The sequence below is a fragment of the Eleutherodactylus coqui genome, chromosome 10 (genome assembly GCF_035609145.1).
Source record: "Eleutherodactylus coqui strain aEleCoq1 chromosome 10, aEleCoq1.hap1, whole genome shotgun sequence".
Classification (NCBI taxonomy): Eukaryota; Metazoa; Chordata; class Amphibia; order Anura; family Eleutherodactylidae; genus Eleutherodactylus; species Eleutherodactylus coqui.
The window spans coordinates 111,173,139-111,186,553 of record NC_089846.1 but is presented as its reverse complement, the minus strand read 5'-3'; the positions used below and the strand labels follow the sequence as shown (position 1 = coordinate 111,186,553).

The following is a 13,415-nucleotide window of genomic DNA, read 5'->3' as shown; positions in this document are numbered from 1 at the left end:
CATGTAACCAGTAGCAGCATTTGCACTGAAGCAAAAATGCTAAAAAAATAAGTAAAATTAAAAAATGTAAGCTGTGCAGGTCCCAAAAAATGTTTAAAAAAAAATTGCAAAAAGTTATAGCTGTTCACACGCTAAAAATGGATAAGCAAGGTCTAATGTCATGAAGACTTAGGCCTCATGTCCACGGGGAAAATCAGGTCCGCTACGGATTCTCCATGTAAAATCCGTAGCGGGTCCCTCCTGCCCCGCGGACATGAGCGCTTAAAATAATAAACTTACCTCTCGCCCGCTCCGGATCTTCCGTTCGCCGCGGCTTCATCTTCTCTCCGTCGCGGCCGGATCTTCTTTCTTCGGCCCGGCGGATGCGCAGGGTACGTCGGTTGCATGCCTCGCGCATGCGCCGGCCCGAAGAAAGAAGATCCGGCCGCGACGGAGAGAAGATGAAGCCGCCGCGAAGGGAAGATCCAGAGCAGGTAAGTAAATTCCGATTTTGGTCTTACGCGGATCCGGACGGCTTCCACAGAAGCCTGCAGGAGCCGTCCCCGCGGGGGAGACACACGAAAATGGAGCATGTCGCTTTTTTTACATGCTTTATTTTTTTTTTAAATTCACTTTTATTGACCATCCGCAGGTATTTATCTACCCGCGGGTGGTCAATGCATCCCTATGGGTTGCGGATCCGCGGGCAGGAGAAGTGTTAAAATCCGCTGCGGATTTTAATTCTTTTGCCCGTGGACATGAGCCCTTAGAGTTTGGTTGTTTTGCTCCAGGTTTTCAGTGCATATCCTCCAGGATCCACTCCTGATTTGGGCTAAAGCAAGGAGACTATAACAAAGATGTGAAACACGTAGAGGAAGTCAATTCATGGCATCTGGTTACATGGAAATAAAATACTTTTCACTCCGTTTACAATTAAAGGACAACTCGGACAGCCAAACAACAGTCAAAGTTCACATACCATTTTATTATAACATTATTCAATTTCATTTTTGTGAAATTCGATGAGATATCTTATTTTCATACCACACTCTGAGATCCACATTCTTGTAGTAGATGGGCGCAGTAAACCTTGGCTTCGATGTCCGTTAAACCTTCCATTGCCGCGAGGGGCTATATAATGGCAATGAAGACTGAAGATATCATGGGAGATAATTCGGATGCTTTCATGGTGATTAAATAAATATAGAATGATGCGTTTTTATCTATTGAGCTAATTTGGCATCGACTAATCATATTCGACAATAATCTGCACAAATTTTTTCAAGATCCTTTTTGAAAGGACGTTGCTTTGAGAAATATATTTAAAGATAAGGATGTGTCAGCATTAAAGAAATTATTAATTCAGGATATATATATAATATATATTTACATAATAAAAAAATGTACTTACTGTATTTAAAGTAAAGTGGCACAAACAGCGGGAGCTAGAATTCTCCTGCTAATTGGTTACAAAGGATAAACTTTCTTTAAGCGGTGGCGAAAGGAAAAAAAAAAAAGTCACCTCCTGTTATTTGCAATACCTCTAACGTAGAAGTTACGGCTGAATTTAAAGGGTTAAATATACAAGAAGAAAAAAAAAAAGTAAAAGTCGATGTAGACGAGGAGCGAGAGATAATATTCGTATAACAGAAGTTTAGACTTTTACAAAAATGACCTCGGACCCACACTTAAAGCAAAAAATTTGTGATGTGACGAAGACATCTTATTGCATTGCCGTTGGCTCTACTGGTTCACACAGCTCCAAAGTTCATTTCCATTCCCTCAGTATAAAACAGTGGCTTTCCTGACGTGGACGTCTCGTGAAGATTGAACCTGGTCCGCGCGGTACACTAGCTTGTATTTTAGAGCAATGTAACCTGACAATCCTACTGCCCCACTTTCAGCTGAGCAAGAATCTTCAGAAAGCTACATGTGTTGTCAGGAAAAAGGATGGATATTATTGTAGAGATTTAAAGAATAGAGAAGGGGATAGGAAAAACGAAAATACAAAACCCCTTTCGTGTTGTTGGGACAAAGGCACCTCAATTTTTTTTTCACATTTAGAAACGTTTTATATCCGATTTTTGCCTACCACCAGTGTAGTAAAAAAGAAAATAGGATATTGTCGTGGAGCAGCTTTGCACAGTCAAAGCAGGTCACATTAGATTCCATGGCAGAAGGACAGTTACCGACAATCTCTAACACACGGCAGTTCAGATAAAGGGAACTTTATGTTAAACTGGAAACACATTGGTGCCCTGGTCAAGACCATGCCAGCAAAGGACTGGAAATCCCTTTACACCAGTTTTTGGTTGTCAATGCCTCCTTGCTGCTTTGGCTGTTTTACATAAATTGCATCTGAAAAGAAACAAACGAAAAAAGCGAATTATTTACTACTAAAATCCCATATCATGCTTTTTTTCCCATTTTTCTTGACATGTTAAATACCATTCTGTTAGTCTCCGCCCACTCTTCAAGCTTTTCTAGATCTTCTTGAATACTCTCCCTCTCTTCCCTAGTCTTAGCTATCCCTCCTAGCTTTGAGTCTTTGGCAAATTTGACCAGTTTCCCATCAATTCCCCCCTGCAGATCATTTATAAAAATGTTGAGCACTGGGCCTAGGACAGAGCCTTTTGGTACCTTCCTTGATACATTCTTCCACTTGCATATGCAGCCATGTGATATGGTTTGTGGCCTTTTTTTAAAATTTATTCCCTTTTGATGTATGTGCACTGAGCAGGGGGTCGGACCAGATGACCCTGGAGGTCCCTTCCAACTCTACCAGTCTTAGGACTATGAATTTGAGGGTCAGGTACCTGGTAGTCAATGACACCCAAGAAAAGGCAAAGATGCTTACATTGTTTTTTTTTTTTTTTAACTGCTCCTGTCTTCTCATTTCTGAACAGTGCCCCAAAGACAAGGGAGTTTAGCGCTTCCAAAGCATGGTATCAAGTTGTGCCGCATTCTTGGCAGTGCTGAAACCGCTGCCCATTCATTTCAATGGGCAACACAGGGCTGAAAATGGCCAAAAATAGAACATGTAACTGTCAAAGCGCAGCGTCTTCAACCTTGTGTGAGCAGCCCCATTGAAATGAACAGGAGCCTTGTACTGCGTTTAGCGCTGTGCTGAAAAAGCCTTAGGCCTCCCTCACACAGGCGTTTTTGTACAGCGTTTTGCGCTGCGTTTTCAGCAGTGCTGAAAACGCTGCACTAGGCTCCCTTTCATTTCAATGGGCCTGCTGCTCACACTAGGCTGAAAACAGTTTTCCAACGCTGCATTTTGAAAGCGTTGCATGTTCTATTCTTGGCCCTTTTCAGCTGTGTCTCCCATTGAAATAAATGAGCTGCGTTTTTAGCACTGCTGAAAAATCAGCACAACTTTGTACTGCGTTTTTATAGCGTTAGGCCGGCTTCACACGAGCGTGACGGGCTCCGCCGCGTAATATTCCGCAGTGAAGCCCGTCACGGCGCCCCCCAGAGACCCCATACTTACCAGCGGAAGATAGCGTGAAGACGCTTCCCCGCCCACCGCCGTCGCGTCATGTGACACGCCCACCGCATCACATGACGCGGCCGGCCATGTCATGTGACGCGCCGGCCATGTCACGTGATGCGCCGGCCGCGTCATATGACGCGGCGGCGGTAGGCGGGAAAGCGTTTTTTTACGCTATCTTCCGCTGGTTACAGCGGGAGATAGCGTGAACGGACGGCTTCCATTGACTGCAATGGAAGCCGTCAGCGCGTACACCCGCGGCAAATAGAACATGCTGCGGGTGAGGTCGGGTGATTTCACGGTGCGAAATTCCGCGGTGGAATTCCGCACCGTGAGCATTGTGCTATTAGGTTCAATAGAACCTAATAGCAGGGGGCAATGCAGCGGATTTTTGCCGCGAATTTACGCGGCGTAAATCCGTTCATGGGAAGGAGGCCTTAAACGCAGGTTGCTACGCCAGCAAGTCTAAAAAAAAAAAAACGTTTTCAGCTTCCTTGGCTACGTTTTCAGCTGTGCTAAAGACGCAGCTGAAAATGCTGTCAAAATGCATGCCAACGTTGCTGAAAACACAGTAAACGCAGCGTTTTTGCAAACGCCTATGTGAGGGAGGCTTTACACAACATACATTCAAAGTTAGATCTTCATTACTTGTTGGAACAAAATTGAACCACAAGGTGAAATGGCTTTTGTTCTACCAAATAAATGGAGGCATTATTAACATCCAGCCATGTTTCCAGCATGGGATTTAGAAGTAAAATAGGTTACTGTACAGAACGTGAGGAAGCAGAATTTTCCAATGAAGAACTATCAGATGAATGTTTGGTTTTCTTACCTGCGCTCCTGAAACAGGTGCAAATGGATTTGTGGGTCTTATTCCTGGTTGTGTGTAAATCATTGGCTGAGAAACCATGAGAGAATTTGCACCAATCTGTGTAGGAACCTGAAAAGATACAAGCAAATATATATATGAAACTATGGGAAAAAAAAGACAACCGTTTATTTACATATTTTAACCAAAGTAATATTTTTAGCATCAATAGATTGCATTTAGCTTTTCAACCCTAACCCCCCCACCCCACCCCCCCACAAAAAAAAAAAAAAACAAAACACACACACAGCACACACCAACACACTTGTTCAAAATGTTTAGTTTACGCTTCCTCTGGTGCCTCGTGCTTCAGCCTGCAGGAATGGTTTTCAGGCATGAAGTAAAGGGGTCTAGTCTTCTCAAATATGTGCGCCCACAGCTGTCTGCTCCATGCAGCAAACGGACGCTTTTGCAGGCTCAGAGTGGAGGATCAGAAGGGAGCGCAATCTACAAATTACACATTTGAACTATGTCTTTTCTACTATTCATTCATTACTTTCGGTTAGGGGGCTTGTATGAGGTGACAGACTACCTTTAAAAGCAAGTTGAATAGCTTTCTTACCATTCCATACACAGGCACTTGAGGCGTAGCGACTGGATAGTTCAGTGGTGCAGGAACCTTAAAATAGAAATAGAAGCCACATTATTCCATACATATCTAGATTTAATGCAGCTACAATTGCATCTGATATGCCTTGTAAGAATCCCTTTCACATCAGAATGACCGATTGATGAGATCTCATACATGAGCAGAGCATTTCTCCATTAGATCAGGTAAACACAACTTTGGGCCGGGCTCACACGAGCGTGTTGTAAAAAACCACTGTACAACGCGGCGTTTTACCAGTGCGTGAGCCGGTCCATCCCCGCTTATGGCAGTGATTTTTGCCTGCGCATGACAGATTATCTCACACGCTGCCGTGCAGTCTTACTTTTTATTTCCAACTGTCGCTTAGGGACGTTGCGCATAAACGCCGCACATATGCAATGTAATTGGGTATGCACAGCACTTATTACGTGCCCAGAGAGAGCAATAGCGCTCTATCATGCGTAATATGCAGTAAAATAGAACAGACTGCATTTTTTTAACGCGCGTATTATATGCAATGTAAATACCCAAGTGTAAATGGATGAAATCAATGAGCTTTCATTGACTACATTCACTGCGTATTACAGGTGCGTACATCGCGCGCATAATACGCTATTACATGACGCTCGTCTGAGCCGGCCCTTCCAGTGTTCCTGTGTCTATTTTCTGCTGTTATATAAACCCGTTACGGCCACGTTCCCATTTAGACACAATGCAGTCCGTGCAGCACTTGCGAAGCAGCAATATAAGAATTAAAACATAGCAGCAGCGATCGGCAGAAGCCGTTTGCAGAAAAGGTCACCAACAAGCAGAATCCTCCTATTACACATTATAGTTTCTTAAAAATCACATATCCAGGTCAAACTTCTCCCCCCCTCAAAAAAGTTGAAAATTGTTGTTTTGCACAATCTTTTTAAACCCTCAGAGGACACCAATATCTGTTTAAGGCGGTCGCTAAATGCCCTTATGCTAGGTCGCCACTATTTTACAGCAGTATAGTCCAAGTACTGCAAGGGCATCTTAAGACGGGAAGAATGGCTAATGGCAGCTCCAGCTCTATCACCCAAACGGCTGGGATTGGAGAAAGCTCTGATCCTCGGATACTCACTGTGTCTTGTGACTTACCCCACTGACATGGTTAGCACAGATTAGCATGGCATTGTGTGGTCTGATGTAAAAGGCTTGTGCTATACATGTTTGATGTGGATATATTTCATAATTCAACCGCCCCCAGACATCCTGCGCTCTCTGTGGTGTCATCACCTTGCAGAAAGTAGAAGTAAATGCTACGACATTTCGCCGGATGTCCTAGCTGCACAGCTCAGTATGTGGATAGCCATTTTTTGTAGGCCACAAATTTTTTTAAAAAAATTACAATTTTTTATGCAAAATACCATGCAAGTAAAAAAACGTAACACTTGCAAGTGAGTAAAACATTTTGCTTCTAAAGTTAGTAGTTGCAGAAAAGAACACTTACATATCCAGTAGAATAATGGACTCCATTCTGGGATAGCATGGTTAATAAAACCAAAAGTATTACAATCTTAAAAACTGAAAAGCACCGAAAGCGACCATATTTATTAGAGCAGCACCTTACTGGCAAAGTACACGGCAAAAACTGTAATTTACCGTAAAATCCCTCTCATCGCGTTCATTGGGGGACACTGCAAGACCACTGGCTGGTGCCACGAAGCACGAGAGTTAGTCCCTCCTACCAGCGATACCCCTCCTGCAGGCATGGAGCTATATTAGTTTCTCTCCTGCTTGCGTTAAAACTCCCCACCACATGAAGCCGATCAATACAGAGTATAACACTGAAGCAAATAATTCTAGGGGGAGAAAACCCATAGTGCGAATCCATTTGTGGGAAAAACCATCACTAGTGCTAGTAAAGAATAACTTACTGGGTGGGTGCTGTGTCCCCCAATGAACATTGAGAGAAAGGGATTTTACGGTAACTGACAAAAATCCTGTTTTCTCATCCATATCATTGGGGGACACAGTAAGACCTTGGGATGTTCCAGAGCAGAACTCAAGGGGGTGAAAATAAAAACCGATGGCATGGTCAGCAGTGAGCAACAAGTGCACCAGCAGCTGCCAAGTAATGCCCTGTAGGACTTAAGAAATAATGAAGTCTGAAAAGAGTTCCTATGACTTGGAAGGGGAAGAGCAAGAGGATAATACTGTGTTCTCCATTTTGCCATTAGCAAAGAAAGGGCAAACCACGATCTTGGCCGAACCAGAGCTAAATAAAAAAAATTCTAGCTTGACCTGCTTCAGAATAGCAGGACCCAGGGCAGTGGACTGCTGTCTTCTTGACAGTTGAAGCTCACCCTCCGGCTATGTGCACTTGGATGCCGAAAGTTAGTAGAGTTGCAATGTAGTTTGGCACAGAACGCTGGATGCTGTACATATGGCCGTAGCAATGCGTTTTTCTTCTGGGAGCCCAGTTGGCTAGGTATATCAGTGCTGCGATCTGCTTCAAGTGGCAGATAATGAACTAAGGATTAATCCAAGACCGGGTGCTTGTGAAATCAATCCCGGAATGAAAGAAGGGAATGACAGGAAAATCCTTGGAGGGGCAGTAGACCCCTTGGAGAGAACAGTGCTGAAGAAAAAGACTGAGGTTGTTCCAAGTCTTCTTTCGATTGAGCCGTCCTGCCTGGATGGATCACAGGATGGAAGAGAAAGGGGTAGTGAGGGAAGAATCAGGATGTTCTGAAAGAGGTGGATCTTAAGAGAAGAGAATATCCAACGAACGTGCCCCGTCCATAACTAAACTAATGATTCAAGTTGGAGAAACAGTGAAAGGATAAAATTAACCCAAAAAGGCCCTAAAAAAACGTATTGCTTGACGCCTTGACTGCAGGTAAAAAGACAGTAGACGTGACAGAATAAGCACACTGTCAGATATTATGCAGTCAGTTTTACCCCCAGGAGGGGAGAGATGTAGGTTTGACACTCAGCAGACTGGGAAACATAGGCAATACTACAGGTAAAAAGACTGACCCAACGGACAAAGAAGAGCTGGTAAAGAAAAAATACTGGTGAATGTACCCGTCAGATGTACTTCAGCAGTATTAAGGCTTTATAAAGATGCTTAAGTCCTCTTATGGAAGGGTTCACTTTCAGAAGCTAAAGCAGACCTCTTAGTGTTGTTGGTGCACTATGTAGTGATGGGAGGGAAGTCTTCTTCAGACCGATGTGCCTACAGAAAGGGGTACAAGAATCCACTTCAGTATTACTAAGACAAGCTCATGGAGAAACCCAAGCTATGGAGTATAGTTGATAGGAGGGACTAAATTTGCGTTCAGTGTTGCCTCCTAGTGGCAGCAGCTATACCCAAGGTCTTGGCTCTTGCTGTGTCCCCAAATGACATGGATGAGAAATTCTGATAATCCAGCGGTTTCAGGACTAATGGGCCATTAGATCATCAAAAACTCTGCATATACAAGGTGCAATACACAATACGCACAGTACTGTAGGAAAACGATCTAATGGATGGCTGACGGTCAGGCGATACTGGTTTTTTTTTATGGCTCTCAAGGCCCAGAGTGACTTAATGTATTCCTGTAAAATGCCTTCAACAGTCTAAGCAGGCCCCATGTAGATTACCTCTAGGAGCCCAAGACAAAAAGTCACAAGCTTTCATGGTAGGATCACAGGAAAAACAAACAAAACAAGATTATACCTGTATAAGTCACCCACCAGACATTTTTCCCAGCAACAAAAATAACCTCATGCAAAACCATCAACATTTCCAAACCATTGGGTGCTGGATTAAATTAATTTTACTCTATGTAACATTGTAACATAGTTCGTAAGGCTGAATGAGGACAATGTCCATCTAGTCCAGCCCGTTTATCCTCCTATGTTGTTGATCCAGAGGAAGGCAAAAAAGCCCAAGAGCAGAAGCCAAATAGACCTTTTGGGGAAAAAATTCCTTCCCAACTCCCTAATGGCAATCAGACTAATCCCTGGATCCACCCCTAATAGTTCCTACCTGCCTGTATACCCGGATTAACAATTAACCTAAGATTTATAACCTATAATATCCTTCCTCTCCAGAAATGGAATATGCAAATAACAAAAAAATCCAGCGCTCCAAAATAAGACGCCTATTGAACTAAATGAATAATAGAATAGGCCCCTTGGGTTTCCAAAAACGAAAAACTAACTTTTATTCACAAATACGTCCGACGCGTTTCGTCGCATAGACTTGAAAAAGTCGCTGCTATGCGACGAAACGCGTCGGACGTATTTGTGAATAAAAGTTAGTTTTTCGTTTTTGGAAACCCAAGGGGCCTATTATTCATTTAGTTCAATAGGCGTCTTATTTTGGAGAGCTGGATTTTTTGTTTTTTGCATATTCCATTTATATTTAGTCGCACCCTGTCACAGGGGTGTGACAGATCCCTGCTTGCTCCTTTGGCATCTGCTTCCTGATCTTCGATTGGTAAGAGGAGATTGCAATACTTAGGCCTCCTTCCCACGAACGGATTTCCGCTGCGTAATTCGCGGCGAAAATCCGCTGCGTTGCCCGCAGCTATTAGGTTCTATTGAACCTAATAGCACAATGCTCACGATGCGTAATTCCAGCGCGGAATTACGCACCGCGATTTCTCCCGTCCTCACCCGCAGCATGCTCTATTTTCTGCGGGTGAGGACGGGCTGTACGCACTGACGGCTTCCATTGCAGTCAATGGAAGCCGTCCGTTCACGCTATCTCCCGCTGTAACCAGCGGGAGATAGCGTGAAAAAACGCTTTCCCGCCCACCGCCGCGCGTCATCTGACGCCAAATGATGCGGCCGGCCGCGTCACGTGACACGGCCGGCCGCGTCACGTGACACGCTCGGTGACACGGCGGTGGTGGGCGGTGACGGGCGGTGACGCGGCGGTGGTGGGCGGGGAAGCGATTTCACGCTATCTCCCGCAGGTAAGTATAGGGGCTCTGGGGGGCGCCGTGACGGGCTTCACTGCGTAATATTACGCAGCGGACCCCGTCACGCTCGTGGGAAGGAGGCCTTATACAACGTTTACCAGGACGTGGAGGTGTTAGGTGGAGGGTCCCTTTTCAGTGGCCCATCTACCTACACCGGGTAAGTCCCCAGTTATTCTACTGTCTATATCTTGGAAATAATATTCCAGTGGGTGGAGCGCCGTCCCTTATTGTTTTTTATCTCATTCCTCTCCAGAAAGACATCAAGTCCCCTTTTATACTCCTCTAAGGATTTTGCCATCACTACCTCCTCAGGCAGAGAGTTCCACAGTCTAACTGCTCTAACAGTAAAGAATCCTTTTCTATGTTGGTGATGAAACCTGCATTCTTCTAAGCGTAGTGGATGCCCTCTTGTTATCGTCGCAGTCCTGGCTATAAACAGATCCTGGGAGACATCCTTGTATTGCCCCCTCATGTACTTATACATAGTTATTTGGTCGCCCCTTAACCTTTTTTCTAGAGTAAATAGTCCCAATTTAGATAGCCTCTCTGGGTATTCCAGTCCCGTCATTCCATGTATTAGTTTAGTCGCTCTTCTTTGAACCCCCTTCAATACCGTAACATCTTTCCTGAGCCCCGGTGACCAGAACTGTACGCAGTATTCCATGTGAGGCCTGACAAGTGCCTTATATAATGGAAGGATAATGTGGATATCTTATCTACCTTTCTGGAATCTATTGTGACCAAGTCCTGTGAATATAGCCTTCCTTAGACCTCATGTCCACGGGGAAAAGAATTAAAATCCGCAGCGTTTTTCCCGCACGCGGATCCGCGCCCCATAGGAATGCATTGACCACCCGCGGGTAGATAAATACCCGCGGATGGTAATTAAAAAATTTCTGGAGCATGAAAAAAATGGACATGCTCCATTTTATTGCGGATCACGCGTGCAGGAGCTCATAGAGCACATAGCTCAACTGATCTCCCGCATGAAAAATAAAAGACAAATGCAGTGCATCCGCAGCCCAAATCCGCAGCGGATCTGATTTTTCCCGTGGACATGAGGCCTTAGGTCATGAAAACTAATGACTAAGGGGCAAGTAATAGGGGTATCAAAAAGGTGATACTTGGTTGTAGGATTAGGGTTTCTACCCACTAGCGCTTTTTTTTTTTTTTTTTTTAAAGCTGCGATATCGCTGCATTTTTTCCAATGGGACTTCCTAATGTTAAAAAAAAAAAAAACAAAAAAAACACAAGTTTGTGCATTTGCGATTTTTACATTAGAAAGTCCCATTGCAAAATATGCAGCGATATTGCAGCGTAAACAAAAAAAAAAAAAACTAGTGGGTAGAAGCCCTTAGATTTCTAGCCCCAGATGTGGTTATTGAGGTTATTTTGCTTGAATCTAAAAAAAGTGACGAACTCTGGTATTGAGAGATAATCAATAAAAGGCTGGGATACCCTACCATTTGAGGTACAGATGCAGGCGCTACAGGTGTAGGGTTCCATGTGGTTGAAGTGCTTGTTCTTGCTTGCCAGTTTGTGCCACCAGTAAGTCTTTTCTCTGTAGGCTGATTCCACTGCATATCAGATCTAACAGGGTACAGAAAACAGGTAATCTTTCAACAATACATTAGACATGGCTTAAAAGCGAACCCAGGCAGTACAGTCACTGACACGCTTACTTCAGTGGTCTGTCACTTATGTAGTTCAGCCATTTGGGAAAACTTAAGCTTGAAAGTGTGCAGTGTGGGCCAAAGTCATTAATAGCTATATTATCTAGTCTCCCGGCACTCCCCCACCACTGATTGACAGGTCTCTCTGTATTACTGTGCATGCCATACAGAGAGACCTGTCAAACATACTTTTCCTTTCAGAAACTGATTAAAGGGGGAAAGGGTGCGGGTCAGGACAACACGAACAACGGTAAACGCATGATTAATAAGCTGCACCGGCCTCTTTTCTGCCTGCACAGGTTTCTATACCAGCTGAACCGACTGTTCTAAGTAACTAATATCTGAAACCAGTATGAGCCATTATACTCTAGTGCCTTCAACACCAGGATGATTAGGGACTGACCCATTACCTTTTAAGTAAATATATACTATAATACCAAACAATCACGGTCCCAATAAATGCCCAGAGGCTCCTGTCACACAGCAGTAATGAAGGAGGTGACTGTATACTTACGATACATAGCTTATTGAGGTGCATATATCGATTAGTGATAATTAGTGTCATCCCAGCAGGCAGAGATGGCACAGAATGGTGAAATAAAGAAATTTCAACATCATCATGGTGGCTGATAAGCATCAGGAAGGCTGCACTACATGGAAAGGACTGCAATATACATAGGGGACCTCTAGAGTGTGACAGGCAATCAGATGAGGAGTGCAGGGATGAACAAAAAATGCGTTTTCACCAGAGTGACGCTTTAAACCCCAATGCACAGATCAATGCTATGGATTGGGATCAGAACATTATACAAAACAACACGACCCACCTTTTTGACGGTGTTCCTCCAAAACCAAGATCTAAAAAGCAAGACAAATATTTTGTAAAGAAGAACATTTGAAAAACTAAATCTGACCCATCAACACATGAAGGGCACATTGCCACTTACTTCCAACCAGGTTTGCAAGTGAAGAATCAAGGTCATTTGCCATTAATCTACCACTCTGTAAGCCAGCTGCTGCAGACCTTTGGATTTGCTGTGAATTAGTTGGTTGCAATACATCATCTGTAAAGTAGACAACTAAAGAGGCAAAAAAAAGTGAAATTAATAAAAACAGCAGTTACTCCTTTATACTGCATAACATTTATACCATTAAAACAAAATACGAAGCATCAATGTATAAACTGCTATAAATGTGAGCAACATCTGCAACTTCTTTTTTATGTAGAACGCCTCAAGATAAAAGTCCTTGACCCCTCTTTGCCGCAGCCCTCTTTTCATTCCCACTTTGGGAACAAACAGTATTTTGGAATGGTACCATGTAACGTGCCATACAATGCACTGAAAAATGTAAAAAAAATGTAAAGTCAGGTGAAATGAAAACCAACTTACAATTTTGCTATTATGGGAGCTTTTGTGGCATTCACGGTGTGCTACAGATGACGGTATCGTTATTCTGTGGTCAGTAAGATTACGGGGATACCAAATGTATAGCTTAAATTGTACTCCTTAATAAAATACTGTAACAAAATAATTCTGTTCTGTCAATGAGGGCTTGCTTTTTGTGGAGCCGCCTTTAGTTTCCACTGGTACCATTTTGGCAACAATGAACTATTTAGTCGGGCCATTTAAAAGGTGCATGTGAGGTATAAAGGGTTATCAACTGGATCGGCGTTCTCTCCAATCCCAGCCACTGCAGTTGGATGTCAGCTGTCAAAGACAGTACGCACCCGCTGTGTATGGAGCGAGCTTTGTTCCCGGGCCCGCTTTATAGGATGACACCCAACAAGTGCCATACATGTAAGGCACTCGTTGGTAAGGGGTTGATATTAATAAAGCGTTCAAGTCAGTCATTAGACTTGTCCTAAGGA

At 43.7% G+C, this 13,415-nt stretch overlaps 1 protein-coding gene across 3 annotated transcripts in view; it reads right to left on the bottom strand.

Moving 5' to 3' along the window:
* Positions 1-943: 943 nt before the first annotated feature.
* Positions 944-13,415, bottom strand: part of LOC136580837 (phosphatidylinositol-binding clathrin assembly protein-like) — a 45,493-nt gene continuing 33,021 nt past the window's right edge. For 2 of the 3 annotated variants that reach the window (XM_066581702.1, XM_066581701.1), the window contains exons 15-20: positions 12,493-12,624; positions 12,373-12,403; positions 11,336-11,462; positions 4,903-4,959; positions 4,305-4,412; positions 944-2,337 (exon numbers count right to left, since the gene is read on the bottom strand). In XM_066581702.1, coding sequence (XP_066437799.1) covers positions 2,323-2,337; positions 4,305-4,412; positions 4,903-4,959; positions 11,336-11,462; positions 12,373-12,403; positions 12,493-12,624 — 470 coding nt within the window. In that variant the 3' untranslated portion in view covers positions 944-2,322. The remainder of the gene's footprint in view (positions 2,338-4,304; positions 4,413-4,902; positions 4,960-11,335; positions 11,463-12,372; positions 12,404-12,492; positions 12,625-13,415) is intronic. The other variant, XM_066581703.1, reaches the window with a different exon arrangement.